Here is a 16228-nt window from a genome sequence, read left to right on the forward strand (position 1 = left end):
GCTTTGTGGATATATAGCAAGTGCTATCATAGATAAATATCTGTATTTTTTGAGAGAAAAACAAAATTTTTTCTAGCCTTTCGGATATATAACAAGTGTTATCTGTATTTTTGGAGAGAAAGACAGAAATTTTTCTGGCTTTGTGGATATATAGCAAGTAGAGATGAGCGAATTTCTCAAAAATTCGATTCAGCTGGTTTGCCAAATTTTTCGAAAAGATTTGCTTCGATCCAAATTTATTCGCGGCAAATCGCGTTAAAAACGGCTATTTCCAGGCTGCAGAGAGCCTTGCAGTAACACGCATAGGGAGTCTGCTGTGGTAGTGAAAGAATACTGTAAGTCAGTATGACATGCAGATGACAGGAGTCGTTATTAGAATCACTGCCAAAACTGACCAAATAACTCAAGTATGAAGCCTTACAGGTTCATGTTAGCGTCAAGAAGAAGCGCACTCCTTTTACACCCTCGTCAGCTGATTCCACATAGATGTCTACAGAACCTGTTCTATTAACCGCTTTTACAAGTAGAGCCCCTGACAGACTGGAGAGGGTGACTGAGGTGGCGGCAGCAGCAGCATCAGGCGGAGGCCACAGAGTGGCACAATGACAGAGTGTGGAGGTTCAGAGTAGTAGCTGAGGCAGGTAGCCAGAAGAAACCGGTCTCTTTTGTCAAGGTTTGGGTCAGGCGGCATGGATCATCTAATCAGATGCATCAGGCATTGATGGGTGGAAATTCTGGCTGATCCACGCCTGATTCATCTTGACAAAGGTCAGTCTCTCGACATTTTGGGTGGACAGACGAGTTCTTCTTGGGGTAACTATGGCCCCCGCCACACTAAACACCCACTCTGATGCCACACTACTGGACAGCTTTTCCAGGGCAAACTCGGCCAGTTGCGGCCACAAATCCAGTTTGGCTGCCCAGTAGTCAAGCAGATCTTCAAAGACGGCTGGCAGGGTGCACTCCAAGTATACCACCACCTGGTGGTTCAGGTTCTGCTCTATACTTAGCTGCTGGTAAGTAGTTTCTTCACTATGCGGGTGAAGAAATCTGCTCATCAGCGACTCCAGACTAGGCCGCTGCTGATGGAGCTGGTACTGCTCATGCAACCCCACCCCTCCCCATCAGCCATGGTAGTGAAACGTGCAGAGGGCCCCCCCCCCGTCAGACCTGCGAGAGGATGGACGATGGCGCAGATAGGCAGCGGCCAACTGACTAAATAGGATGTCTCTGTAGTAGTTCAGTTTGTCCTCCCTCTCAGCAGGTGTAAAAAAGAACCCCATTTTGGACTGGTAGAGAGGGTCCAACAAGGTGGAGAGCCAGAAGTCATCCCCCTGCCGAATGGTGACAATTTGGCTGTCACTACGCAAGCAAGTGAGCATGCAGCGGGCCATTTCTGCAAGTGACTCGGAGGGACTTCCTGCCTCCATCTCCACTGCATACTGCCACGGTGTGTCTGGGTCCTCTGCCTCGTCTTCCTCATCTCCCTCTTGCTCCTCTGGCTGCTCCTCCTCTCCTGTCGAGTAGAAAAACCACGCATTTCACTATACATTGCCTGTGCTCCAATGTCCTCCTCCAGTTCAACCCCCACAGGGCTCATGTGGCTGTGAGATCTAGGCGCCACGTCTCCAGTCTCCTGACCAGCCAGATTTACCAGCATCTGGTCCAGGACATGAAGCAGTGGAATGACGTTGTTCATCCCGTAGTCCTGGTGACTGACAAATAACGTGGCCACCTCAAAGGGCCTGAGCAAATGGCAGGTGTCACGCATGAGCTGCCACTGGTTGACATTGAAGTTACACATGGGAGTACTCCTATCTGCTTGGATCATCAAGAAATTGTTGCTGGCCTTTCTCTGTTCGTATAGTCGGTCCAACATATGGAGGGTGGAATTCCAATGGGTGGAAACGTCGCATATCAGCCTATGTTGGGGGATGCCATTCTGCCGCTGCAGCTCAAGGAGGATGTGCTTTGCGGTGTACGAGTAGCTGAAGTGCATGCAAAGTTTCCTGGCCATTTCTAGGATGTCTTGCAGATGGGTGGAAGACTTCAGGAACCACTTGACAACCAGATTAAACACGTGTGCCATGCAGGGCCCATGGCTCAGCCTTCCTTGACGCAGCCCAGACACAATGTTCTTCCCGTTGTCGGTCACCATGGTTCCGATTTCCATGGTCACCATGGTTCCAGGTGCAAAACAGCGTGACACCACCGTGCTCTTCACATGTGGTGTGCTGGAGGGGCACTGTGAATTCTCCCTGCAGTGGAGGACATGGTGGAGGATGGGGAGGCAGAGGCGGACATTGTCGCAGGACCAGCGGCGTGAGAATATGGAGGCGGAAGCTGTGTCACCTGGCCAAGTTGCTGGTGTGGCTGTGCAGGAACCACCTTCACCCAGTGGGCCGTAAAGGACTTGTATTGTCCCTGACCGTAGTTACAGCTCCACACGTCGGCGCTGCCGTGCACTTTGGCAGACACCGACAGGCTCAAGGACTGGCCCAACTTCTGTTCTACATATTTGTGCAGGGCTGGTACTGCCTTTTTCGCAAAGAAATGACAGCTTGGGACTCTCCACCTCGGCTCGGCACAAGCTATCAGTTTTCTGAAAGGTGCAGAGTCCACCACTTGGAAAGGGAGGGACTGCAGCACCAGCAACTTGGACAGGAGCACATTCAGCTTTTGCGCCGTTGGATGAGTGCACACATACTGTTGTCTCTTGGCAATCACTTCAGTGATCGATTGCTGACGGAATGACTGACGAGGAGTAGGAGGAGCAGGAGCATCTGGACCAGCAGAAGATGGAAATGACATACAGCTCCCTTCAGCTGAGGTGGTGGAGCCTTGACTGCCTGAAAGCCGTTGCGTGCCACTGGGTGATGCAGCGGTTGCTGCTGCAGGCTGGACCACCACATCGGAGCCACGGTTCTACCAGGCCACTTTATGGTGACGCTGCATATGTTGACGCAGGGCCGTGGTGCCAACATTGGCACCCTGGCCAATCGAATAGTGAGCTATTCGACCAACACTAGTAATTTATACTCATGGAGCATGAACATGGACCTAGGGAGTCATGGGAAAACAGAAACTCAGCTGTTTCAGTGGTAGGAAGCAATTAGAATGAAAGTCTAGCAAAGCACAAAGTCCAGCAATGAACTTGTAGAAACAACTCACATACATTTTATAAACATTCATGGACAACAAACAAAGAAATATGCAAGCATTTGCCTTTTTCCTTACTTATAATTTTGCAATTTACCACTATCAGGCCATTTATGCTGCAGAAAGTCACTCTACGAGGTAAGTCTGCAAAAATGGGACTGGCCATATGGCAAATACTCCTGCACCCACCTCTCCCTTTCCTTATTTCTAACTTCTTTAAACAAAGAGATTCTTTTAGACAACAATGAAACCATGAATATTGGATGTGGTCATAATTACAGTGGCACAACAACTGTAATTGTAACAAATTAAATAAGGAAGCCAAGAAAAATTTGCTACCAGTGATCATTTTTATGGTATAACTAGTTATATATATATATATATATATATATATATATATATATATATCTTATGGTTAGGTGGTGGTGAAAATGTGCCGCTGAATAGGTTATAGTAACTATTTTAGTTTGACAAAGAAGAGGCAAAGAGATTTTTCTAAAGGGTACATCTTTGTAACCAATGCTGGCATTTCTTCTCATTGTCCGTAAACAGTTTCAGCTGTGAACAACCCTTTTCTCTATATTCCTAGAAAGCAAACATACCTAATGCAAAGCAAAGTTGTAGTTCATTTAGAATACATTTTGGAAACTTTTATTCACAAAGCACATCCTCAGCCTATCCTCATCCCACATCTTAGTTATCACTGTTGTTCTTGCTCAAAATCCAGAAGAATTATTTGCTGCTGTTGCCTACAATGCCTAGCTGTTCTGTCACACAACCCTCAAAGGTATGCTACAGAGATAACCAGGAGGCCCCTCTGCTTGGTTAGCCTCTCAACCATTAATAACAAAAACAAGTTGTTCATCGATTCTATTCATTGCTTACTAGGAATAGGAATTAGTTTTAGATTTATTAGGTCACATACCTAACTAGACATTTTCATTTTTCTCCAGGTCTTCCCTTACTTCCTATCCTCAAATAAGTATGCTCTGATATTATGCCATGCCATATTGCACTTTACAAGCTTGAAAGAGAAAATCATGTCCAAATTTGACTCCAAGTTTGGCACAAATGAAATTAGTGAAACCCTAATTAGGTTTGAAAATGCGTGCAACATTTCTGAGACCATCTTCTTACTATGGAAATAAATTTTTTTATATAATCTTACCTTCCACAATCTGATCTGTAGTGTTGCAAGTCTATGAAAAAGGGGGGGAAAAGGGGAGGGGGACAGTCATTTTATGTCCAGGGAGCAAGCGACTCCCACCCTCCCTCCCTGTTTGCGGGGTTAAGGGAGTCATGCAATTGTCATAGCAGCAGGGCGGTTTTGTGCTAGGTCCATGTATGGGTTAATGTTCGAGAAGAAGGGGGTAGGGCCTATCAGGGGGTGGGCTCTGTTTCGTCAGTGGTGGTCCTGCACGACACTTGGTTGTTGTGGGGGCTAGGTGTTAAAAGGGCTTATCCGCTAAATTGTCTCCGAGGCGGTGTGATAGCGGCTGGGGGCCTGGTTAGTGAGCGGAGTTATTTGGAAAAAGGTTTAGGATGGGAGGAAATGTTGCATGGACCTAAAAAGAAAACAAGGACTGGCGTGGAAGTTTGATGTTTTACATATGTTCATGTGTATAAAAAAGGTTGTTATTATATATAATGGTTATTAAATGAGCTGCTATGGCCAATTTAATCCAACAGATGGTGTGGTCTATTTAATGGGGTGTGTTGGGTTAAAGTTGGGAAAAGCCAGTTCATGGCTTCCTCTGCTTTGCCCTAGTCATGCAATAGCCTATGTGACCAATAAAAGTGGACCATGCAGCTGATACGGGTGCACATTGCCTACTGGTGCTTACTGAAATTAAAACCATGATGTTTCAATACATATAACTGTGATATGTATAACGGCCCTCCCCCTCAAACACATATATCTATATTAGAGAAAGTGCTGACCACATGGAACATGAATAAGATCAGCTTTAGTGTCAATAGTAACTCTTTCATATTTAAGACATGTACTTGGAAATGTATCACCAGAAAATGGAAAAGAATTAAGAGGGTCATGATTTCATGGATTTTCAGTGGTTTTATCAACATTTGCCCCATGTATCAGATAGGGTAGCTGTGGCAAGGAAGATAACAGGTACAGTGCATTATTTGACTCTGATTTTCTGTCCACACCCCCAAACTTTGGAGCAGCTTTCTCGGTTTGTAAGCCTAGTTCTCAGGATATCCCTTACTGCCCCTGCTGCATAGTGAGTTTTGCGCCTCTTAGATTCTGAACGATTTTGTTTTGGGTGAAGAAGTTTCAGCATCATTTCAGTACACAAAGTGCAAGTAAAAGTTACATAGAAATACTCATAAGCAAGAAGTTAAGTCTTCCAACTGCAAAATAATTTATTGTACCTGTGATTTATTTGACGAGCTGTCACAATAGATAAACAGAAGATGCTCAGAAGTACACACTACATTTTTCAGAAACAACTTATGTATTTCTAATGATGTTATTATTTTCTAGAAAACAAAAGGTGCTGATGATCATGTACCATTTTTGCATCATTACCAGGATGGTGAAAACAGTCCAGACTCTTTGGAATTAGGGATGTTTGGAGAAAACCACTTTCCACTTGCAAGCATTCCAGGTTCCCCTACAGCTGAACAATACTTTTGTCAGATAGACAACATCTCATTAACCCCAGCAGAGTCCTGGGATAGCTGGCTGAAAGAAGAAACCAACCCAGGTAAACAATATGTATAAAGAAAGGGATTCTAAATGTGCAACAGCCTGTAAAAACTACTAATTTGCAACATAATTGTGCAATTGTCACAGTTCTTTGTGCAGTGACACTGAACTTTGGATAACAATGTTTTCTGAAAATGTATTGTTCTAACATTTAGTTCCCCAAATTTACAATAACAAGGTATTTATCTCATTGTGCTTATCACTGCAGCTTTAAATCAACAAGCTGCAAAGCTACTGCAATTTTCCATTTTATTTGTGGAATAAGTTGTTTCCTGAGAAAGAAATGTCTTTCTTTTTTTAGCTGGTAAAAAATTCCAATGATTACTACAAAGTACAACCATCCTAGATTGGAGCTTTCAAAGGATAGCCTGGAAATCATCATCACACAGTGTTCTGTACACTTACAAATCCAGCTAGGTTACAAAAACATCCACAGTTCTCTATTGATTTATATCTTACAATATTGGTAAATTTATAAATGGGAATTTGTGGTGATTTTGTATATATTTTCTTGGTTTATTTAGGTTGGGAGTTAAAACCAAAATCTTAACAATATTGTTTGAAATATCAGTGATATTAAATACACTTACACATAGAAAGAGGAAAAAGGAGATTTCTTTAATGTTTTGAATGTAGGAATAAATCCTAACCCTAACTAATTTGAAACCAAATTTAAAAGCACATAAGTACATTTATTTGATACAATTATTTATTTACATGTTACTCAATAGAATTAATAATTTTAAATAAACCAGTTTTCTGTCCTGTAATTGCATTACCACTATCACAAAAAAGAAATTGTCCAGAAGGGAATTTCAATTAGCCTCAGTAAACTCAGCTGATTGGTATGTGCCTAGCCTCAAAAATTCTAGAAATTCGTTAAGAAAGAAGGAAAGTGAAGGCTATTTGAAAGGCACCCATTATTCAAAATGAATTAATGTTGTTACATGAATAAAATATAAATATGTATAATTTAAAAAACATACAGTACAAATAGATAAAATCACACTTTGATTGATATTGCTATTTTGGTATAGAAAGGAAAACACTTTCCTTTTACAGTGTTTCACCTCAGGGAATATGGAAAACCAATTGCAAGCTATTTTTACAAGAAAAATTGGCTTAGTACACATAATCTTATCAACAGAGGAAGTTTTTTAGTGTATAAATATGTACAAAATACTATACCTAATTAAAAAAAAAAGTGGATTTGATCTATTCCATGTTTGCTGTATCACTCAGGTTCATTCATGAAAGTCCATCTTCTCAAGTCTTGGAGAACTTTAATAAAACAGGCATATGGTCTCAATATGAAAAAAAAAATCCTCAAAAGAATTAACAAGAATTATAGAAACAAGCATTCTATATCTGGTAAATCCCATACAAAATAAAATGTAATTTCAGAAATTTGTTAAGAAAGAAGGAAAGGGAAGGCTATTTGAAAGGCATTTGAAAACATTTGCCAGCAAATAGCAAATTAACTTTAGGAAATCTATTGAAGGATTGGATCACCCAGGTTCACCCATGAAGTCTATCTTCTCCAGTCTCGAAGAGCTTTAAATAATTCAGGCCCCATGTTCTGTAGTGGATGTATTCTGAAATTTATATTTTTTCTGGAGGACAGAGATCCAATTTTTGGAAACAACGATACAGTAAGGCCAGTGAACAGCATACATATAGAAAAGACTAGCGTCCAGAAGTCGAAGGAATGGTTCCTACATCTCCAACTCTGGTTTGACATTAAATGAAAGATTATGTGATGAATAGGGAGGCACTTATACCTTGGATAAAAAAGTGAAGTTTATTTTTTATACTATGCTTGCAATGCTTGAACATGGCACATGGCACTTACCCAGAATAAAGGTAAATATCTTGTGGAGATTGTTGTCCCTCAATTTAAGATTTACGTCCTTCTTCCAGGAACCTTTCTTGTGGAAACCATATGATCCAAAAGTATAGTTTGCAGCTGAGCTTTTCGGTGTAGGTTTATCTTAGAATATTTTTTCAAATGGTTTATACATGACATGAAAGACAAGCAATTGGACAAGGGAAACAAGGGAAATAAGTGTACATTTTTTAGGCTGGTAGAAAACTATGTTTAATTAGGATTGGTATGATAGGGCCTATATAGGAAGAAATATGTTGTTAGAGGAAAAAGAATCCTAAACCTGTAGGAGTGGAGGAAAAAAAATAGTAGAGAAGAGGATTGGTGTTGCTGTTGAGGTAAAATCTATGGCAAAGAGGACAAGTAGAGTGGAAATTAAATTTCCTTGATTTCAGTCTAAAACTTTTCAGGGTACACAAAGACGTTGGCCCTGATTTTTTAAAGCTCTCCAAGGCTACACTTGGTGATCCAGCAAACCTGAAATAGATCTGATATGGATTGAAAACATTTGCTAACAAATAGCAAATGACTTTTAGGAAATCCATTCCAGGTTTGCTGGATCACCCAGCTTCACTAATAAAAGTGTATTCTCTCCAGCCTTGGAGAGCTTTAATAAATCAGGGCCATTATTTTTATCTCTTCACATTTTGATGCATCCATTTCCACCTCATGGATTCTAGGTCTTCAATAATATGCATAAACGCTGTAAAAGAGGTAAATCTAACCTCAGTTTTTTCTACTTTTTAACATGTTTCCACCAGTTTCCCCTCCGCCTCCTCCTCTGCCAGGAGACCCATTAATTTCTTTGTTACCAATCCCTGCTGAGTTCTTCCATCCTTCAATCCCTACCACAGACAAAGATCCAGAGAATCTATCAATCAAAAAAAGCCTTCCCAAACAACTGTCTTCTCCTGAGTCTTGGGCTACTCTTCATTCCCCAGATGTCAAATGTTCACTTCATAGACAGGTAAGGCTACTTATAAATCAAGCAGTACCTAATGCTCAGAAAAATAATTTAAAAAAACATTGGAATTGATTTGCTAAAGTTCTAGGCTGTTCACAATTAAATATCTCTGCAGGGGATTATCCACTTGACAAAGTGAATAGCGTGAAGATTGGATCACTTGCAAGGAAAAAGTTTACTTGCATATTTGGTTGCAGTTAGCAGTCACCTCATTCACTAAGCTGAATAAAAAATCAATTTCAGCGTCATAGCACAAATACTGAAGTATAAACCACTTTGCCACTTAAAAATTCTAAAAGAAAATATATATATTGGTTTATATTGGAGTCGCACCACCCAATGGTGTGACTCCAATATAAACCAATATATATATTTTCTATCATATTTTATCAGCATTTTCATTTATTACTGATTTAAATGTTAGAAGTGATGGCTTCACTTGTGCAGTAAGTTTATACTCAAGTCAAAGTATTTTACTATAAAAATAAGTAACTTGGTTTATATTTTGTTTGTATTTAGACAATTTAAGTATTGATGGTAAATCCCTCTGGTAATTGAACAACCTATATTGCTCTAATAAATCAAATGCCCTTGCAGGAAAATCAAAGATTTAGTAAATGATTCATCAAAATGTCTAAATTATTAATATTATCTTGTATTTATAAAGCTGTAAACACTGAACCTAGTAAAAACTGAAGAATAAACATGCAGAAACATTTTAGATGTATCATTGGGAATGTTCTAGATGTATACAGTTCAGCTTTAACACTACTTTGTTGTTTCCTAATACTATAATCTGCTCTTTTCCCAGCCGACAGAAATAAATTCTTCAATGGAAAGTGGAAGTGCGTGTTCTGACGACAGTTTACAGACTACACTTGAAGATAGCCTAAATTTAAGCGACTCTCCACAGTGCACCTTGGATCTCCCTGATCTGCGTGTAGCTCCTACAACCCATCATACTACCCTTCCTATATCTTCTCTTTCAGTTATTCAGAGGAGGAGCAACCACCCTAGCTTTGCACTTCAGAAGGTTCGAAGGCACCAACGGAGCCATAGCAGTGGTGGTAGTACTAGTCCTGGATGTACTCTTCATGATTCCATGGACCCTTCTGATGAAGAAGGGGCTGGTGGAAGTCTGAAAGGAACAAGTGAGCCTTCAGAGACTCTTAGTAGCTTATCATTAACATCTCTGTTTTCACCTCCTCCCTCCTTAGTGCCACCTGGTGGTGTCATGAAAAAATACAGCAGCGCAAACAGTCTTTCTGTCGCCCCCTCTAGAGTAAGAGGGGCAAAACAGTTTTACGCAGTTGATCCACAGGGCTTCCTTTCAATGCCATCATGGGTGATGGATTTTTATCAAACTTCTATACCCTCAGAAACCGAAGAGAATCGTAGTAATACTGGAAAACTGCCAACTGTGGAAAGAGGGATACCTACTAGTAGTGTCTCAGGAAATGTGGCCTATGGCAATAATAATCGTCGGAACAGATGAAAGTTTGTTTTCTTTTATTGGGTGGGATGCAGGTCATTTTACTGTGACATAAATTCCTAACTCATAAATAGGAAATATGGCCTCAAGGTTCTCAAAAAGACCAGCAGAAAACACTATATTACCTCACTGTGTGAGCCAGCCAAGCAATGCAAATGGAGAGATGAGGTAACGTTGGCTGAGCTCTCAAGCTCTAAACTGGAAGAACCACGGTACTGTATCCAGCCTTTATACAGGCTATTACATATATTAAATAATATATATATATATATATATATATATATATATATATATATATTACTGTTGCTTGGGACTTCCTGAAATTTTGTATTATAGTAGCTATCTTTATGTGGCAATACAAAATATTTGGTTGAGGAGAAACAATTATCTTGGTTGTTGGAAATCCTTGCCCTTTCTGTGAAATGTTCACATACAACAAACAATTGTTATGCTTATTATTTTTGTCAGCTCTTTGACAGCTAAACAGAATAGATATTCTTAATCTAAATAGTCATAACACATAATTATGCTTTTATTTTTTTTTTTAATTTTAAATTTACAAAAATATAAGCATAATACATATCAAAATAGTTTTGCTTAAAGGTAGTATGAATTCATCATGCAACTTACTATATTGAGTTAAAGGATCACCTTTCTACCTCACATTGGGTGAAGTGTGGTACAAAAATCCCTGTTGTGTAGAATTAATTTAGTCAGTTGCTTTAGCTTTAACAACTGCCGGTAAAATTTGCAGTATGCCATGTTCCATACAGCACGAGAAGTTATACATCCACTTGTTATTGAGGAGCTGAGGTTTGATGTAACAAATAGCACCTGTATTAATAAAACATAACAGGAGTGATACAGTTATTTTTTTTCGCCCCCCCCCCCCCCCCATTATCCAGACATTTGCCTGGTGCAAACTTTTTAGAAACAGAGCTTTGAGTTTTTGGATAGTGTGTACAGATAACATTTGCTACAGATCTGGCATCTGAGAAATTAATGTTGAAGGGATCAACTAATTGTAGCTTGCTTATGAATATGTCTGAAAAAGAATAATTAGCAATGTTTAAGTAAAGAAATGTTTTGACTATTAAAGTATTTTATTTGCCTCGATTATACAACTAACTTAAGTAGATCATATTTTGCTCAAGCTTTTAATAGGATGAAGCACGATTGTTAACTGTACTTAAAATAAAAAAAAAATCTCATAGAAACAAAGGAAATGTATAATATATTGAAAAAAAAAAAGAAAAAAATATTATTACATCCTAGTTGATGTCCCAACAACAGGATGTGCATTCCCTTGTTGGTTGATTCTTATCCACACACAATGCTCTCTTTCCAAAAATCAGTCTCAGGAGCAGAAATCCTGTTTCATTTAGGCTGAACATGCTGTTTTTAGTGAAATGTGAGTTATGTAACCGGAAAATGAGACCAGGTAGTCAAACTTCAGAGTTGAACATTAAAGTGCATCTGGTATTTTTTATGAAAATCTTTCCAGAACCATTCATTTATGTTTTACTTTAATTCCACAAAGTGTTTCCCCTTTTTTCTTTGTTGTACAAACCACTTTTAAAAGCAAAAATAAGCACAAATTAAAGATAAAATACAAACATTAACTGAATATTGTTTTTGAATAGTCTGGCAATAATTGTGATATTATTTGGTTGGTTGCTGCAGTTATGTCATTACTGTGTTTTGTTCAGTGTCAATAATTAATTTTATTGAATTTCCCTTTAGTGTTTTTTAAAATAAAAAATGGTTGCTTTTATTGAGGTAAAAAAATTAAAGACAACTAATCTAAAGTGTTAAAAAATAAATGTGACTTAAAAAAATGTGGTAGCTTTTTAGCCAACTTAGCAAAGTCACCTAAAGTAACCCTGCCACCAGAACATTCATTTCAATATCCCTATATGATTAAATGTGCATTTATTGTATTTAATGCATGGTATTTACTTATAAAAGCTTCCCACGTGTAGACATCCAAAAAAGGCCCGAGACTTAGAAGTGATGTCAGCAGCCCCAACAGAACGAAAGCTGTCATTTGAATGACACCCATTTGCTTCCCCTCTCACTTGAAAAGTTCTGTATGACGTAGAAGGAGGGTGGAAGAGCTAGGCCAGCACAATACTCCAAGAAAAGGAGAGATTTCTTTTCTAAGGAAAACCATGTGCAAGCTGTTTATGGTAAGAATACTGTGAACATTTGAAATGCTTGATTTTTCTGGAATTTGTCAAGTGGGTGAAAGGATCTCTTTAAAATAAATTGGGGGAGGAGGTATTGTGAAAGAGTGTGCAAGTAATGGTCTGTATATAGAGGCTGAAGCTAGTTTAAAAGGGACTGTGTTTGCTTTTTATTATGTTTAGATTAAACACTGTTAACCAGGACTCCTGTTTTCATTTAAGCATATGATTGATGTGCCTGTGATTGTGTTTGAATGAATGATTTGTCCTCCAGGCATTTAAACCTTTTAGAAAGATGGCTTTCATATGCCTAGTCTGTGAATTCTCTGCTCTCAATGGTTCTTTAATAAAGGGCTATAAACAACCTGGTTTTCCAATGGTATATAACTTTCAGCTAACCTTCTCCTCTTTCCATTCCGCCTACAATGTAGACCGCTGGTTCCCTGCCGAACTAGATAAAAGCAACCGCGACTGGGAAGCATAAACAACCCTTTCAAAACCTTTGTTTAAAATATCACTTTAAATGGCATGTATACAATGTCTAAAAGAGTAGGAGCAATTTTACCTAAACATCCCTCTTGTGACTTCTAGAATGCAGCAGCATTCATTAGCTCTTCTAGTTTTGCCTTTGACAGACAATTGGCTTTTGGTAAAGAGGGTAAATTTATACTTTGAACAATAAATAACTAGCTTTTGAGTTTTTTTTTCTCAATCATTTTTCTCTTTGAATTAAAGTTTAAATGTGTTCCTAATTATTGTATAAGCAGCGTAAACTACTACTTTGTTTTGTTTTCAAAACATAATTGAACTAAACGAGTATCATTATCTAGCAACACACGTATGTCAAATAGAAGACAATCACTTTTGTCACAGAATGAATGACATTAACATCAGGAAGGGAGGCATCCGAGTGAGAAAAGATGAAAATCAATTATAGGTATTACCAACAGAAACAACCTGTCACAAAACTCCCAGTCCAAACATTTAAAGGATAACTCCGGACAATCACAATAGGAGGGCTCCTTTCAGAAAAAAAGTTGAGATAGATTTCATAGTGATCACCAAATTTATACTTTAAATTTAACACTTTTAATCTACTTTTGTTACTGAAAAGTCTATTTTTATTTCTATCATTTTTCAAACCTGTCAAATCAGGTTCACTTCGGAATTGCCTTTACTGACTCAAATTAAATAATTAAACTGAGAATTACAGAGAAGTTTTAGTGGCACACGTTTAGAATCAGGAAACACAGTGGCAACTATACAACAACAAACAAATAACAAATTAGCCCCTAAATTCCTGGTGTGTAAAAGAAATCCATGTCACCAGAAGCATGTGGGAAGAAAAATGTGTTCCCAAAATGCAATGTGATATATTCACAACTTATTTGGAGGCATCCTGAATTGAACTGTGTTTATATGTGTAACTTCACAAACCAGGACATACATAAGTGACTTGCAGTGGCACAATATAAAGTAACCTGTGTATAATCATCTATCATTCTGCCATTTATACACAAGGGAATTGTCATGAAGCTAACGGGTGGGGGGGTCTACCATTCTGAATTAACTATCAATGATATGCGGGTGAAAGAAAAATTCCGGTTTCCTTTATGTTATCCCCTTTCTTGGGAGCAGTATCTTCACTAGGTCTCTATTAGCTTAATATTCAGATCCTAAATAACCAGATATTTAGTAACAAAGAAAAAGAATTTCCAAGTAATCAACAATTATTCAAAATAAGCTAAACAATGATCACACAGAAAAAGTAAAATGATCTGTTACCCAAAGAGTCCATCCTCTGTATCCTGCACCAAGGCTGGGTTCCAAGAACATAGAGAGATTAAGAGAAAGATTTGAGGCAGTTTTTTCCTTTAAAATATCTCCAAGACCCCTGGCCACATTCAGCCACACCCTTGCATCCACCCCTTACACAGGTGTCCTCCCACTTCTGGAAGTACACTACTCCCAGGTGCCCGCTGATATTCCCCAGTAGGTGTCACTGTTCTTTGGAGGGAGCAAGCCCTCTGACTCAGCTGACCAGCTGGTTCTGGCTTCTTTGGGTGTCATCGGATAACAGCGATGTTTACAGACCTGGCAGGATAATTGGAGAAGTCCTTGAAATAGATTTCTCAATGCACACCCACCATACCCAACAACTGGTATGGTGTGTCATTCCTGCTCACAGAGATGTTATCTCTTTCTGGTTGCTTGGTTCCGACCTCCAGCTGGAATCATCTTGCTAGTTTTGTTCTCAGAGGCAACCCCCATCAAGGTTCACCAACACCAGATGGACTTATCATTTAAAAAAAGTATTGTTTATGAATGCTAGTTTGATACAATTCATGTTGCACATTCCAACAAATGCCCCTTTGTGCCTGAATGGCACACCATCATCCCCCTCAGGCGGAGTACTCATGGCCACCATCATCACTCTCTGGAGTAGTTCTTTGTCTTCATTTCTGGCGATTTCTTCAGGGCCACAGGATGACAATAAGCAAGGAGTACACATTCACTCATCTTTCATACACTCTCAGTTCTTAGTTCTCTTACTAGGGCAGAGTATAGAGGAGGAACTGGTTCACCCTTATAATTACCACTAACCTAATACATACATTCCATTAATAACAAACAACTAATACTGTATTATAATCATACCTAACCTGATACACATCAACAATAATAACGATTTAACAACAATGAATGAGCTACTACCTTAACATACTAAAGAATTTTCAAACCATGTTTATATTATACCCACAACTTAGTATCAGGCAACTGTTTTCATTATGCCCCACCCTGCTGCAGTTTCTACATATTAGACAATTTTCGGGATCCTTGCTCTGCTGTAAAGGGTCTAGCTTTACAGTCCACTCATGCCTCCACCCTTTTTGACGGGTTATGAAACACATGTAAATTTGTATTATTGACAAAACCACAGCAAAAATGAGTAATACCAGCACCAGATGAATCAAATAATTCAAAACCCCATTGGCCTTACTGGAATGTCTAAACATAATCTCCCACCAATAACCTTCAGAGTCTTTTTGCAACTGATGTACCACCTGCGTAATTTCCTTCTGAATATGGTATACTACTAAGGTGGCATTGGCTCCCTCTTGCTGAAGCTTTGTCAGGAGCTTTTCATTTATTTCCCATTCTTCCAACCACTCCTGTTCCATGACCAGAGTCATAGCTGTATTCTTTAGGACAAAGAGGGAAATATCAACTTGCTTCAAACTTCCCTCATCCCATACCACATGTGGATTTACTAGGAATAAGCTTCGAAGTTCCGAAAATTTCTTCGAAGTTCCGATGGGTCTGGAAAATTTCACATAACCATCGGAAATCCAGGAAATCGCTATAGGAGGATTATCGTGGCTGCATTCATAAATACAGCCGTAAGAATCCTCCTGTCAGTGAGTGATCTCTGGGCACTACAGGTCAGAATGAGGGCAAGCCGTCATTCTGACCTGTAGTGCCCAGGGATCTTTCACTGAGAGGAGGATTCTCATGGCTCCATTCATAAATGCATGAATTATTTGGCTTTCATTTAAAAATGAACGCGGCCGTGGGAAAAATCAGAGGATTTTTCTGACACTGCATTCATTCATGAGAAGCCAGCTGTGAGACTCACACTGTGTTCCGGGATAGATAAACACATAGTACAGGGCTGCAAAACCAATCAGGGGAGAGGAGCTGCAATTAGGTTGGTCTTGCAGGTCCCAAAAATTCGGTCTCGCTGGTAAGAGGGAACAGCCCAATTGGCAGCGAGACCGAATTTAATAAATTTGCTAGCTCATCCCTAGGA

The 16228-nt window shown here is 39.2% G+C and overlaps 1 protein-coding gene across 1 annotated transcript in view; it reads left to right on the plus strand.

Moving 5' to 3' along the window:
- Nucleotides 1-11853, plus strand: part of CACNA1I (calcium voltage-gated channel subunit alpha1 I) — a 370590-nt gene extending 358737 nt beyond the window's left edge. The window contains exons 31-33 of the mRNA XM_072421248.1: nt 5714-5888; nt 8537-8742; nt 9551-11853. Of these exons, the coding sequence (XP_072277349.1) occupies nt 5714-5888; nt 8537-8742; nt 9551-10234 (1065 nt within the window). The 3' untranslated portion in view covers nt 10235-11853. The remainder of the gene's footprint in view (nt 1-5713; nt 5889-8536; nt 8743-9550) is intronic.
- Nucleotides 11854-16228: the final 4375 nt, after the last annotated feature.

The sequence above is a fragment of the Pyxicephalus adspersus genome, chromosome 8 (genome assembly GCF_032062135.1).
Source record: "Pyxicephalus adspersus chromosome 8, UCB_Pads_2.0, whole genome shotgun sequence".
Lineage (NCBI taxonomy): Eukaryota > Metazoa > Chordata > Amphibia > Anura > Pyxicephalidae > Pyxicephalus > Pyxicephalus adspersus.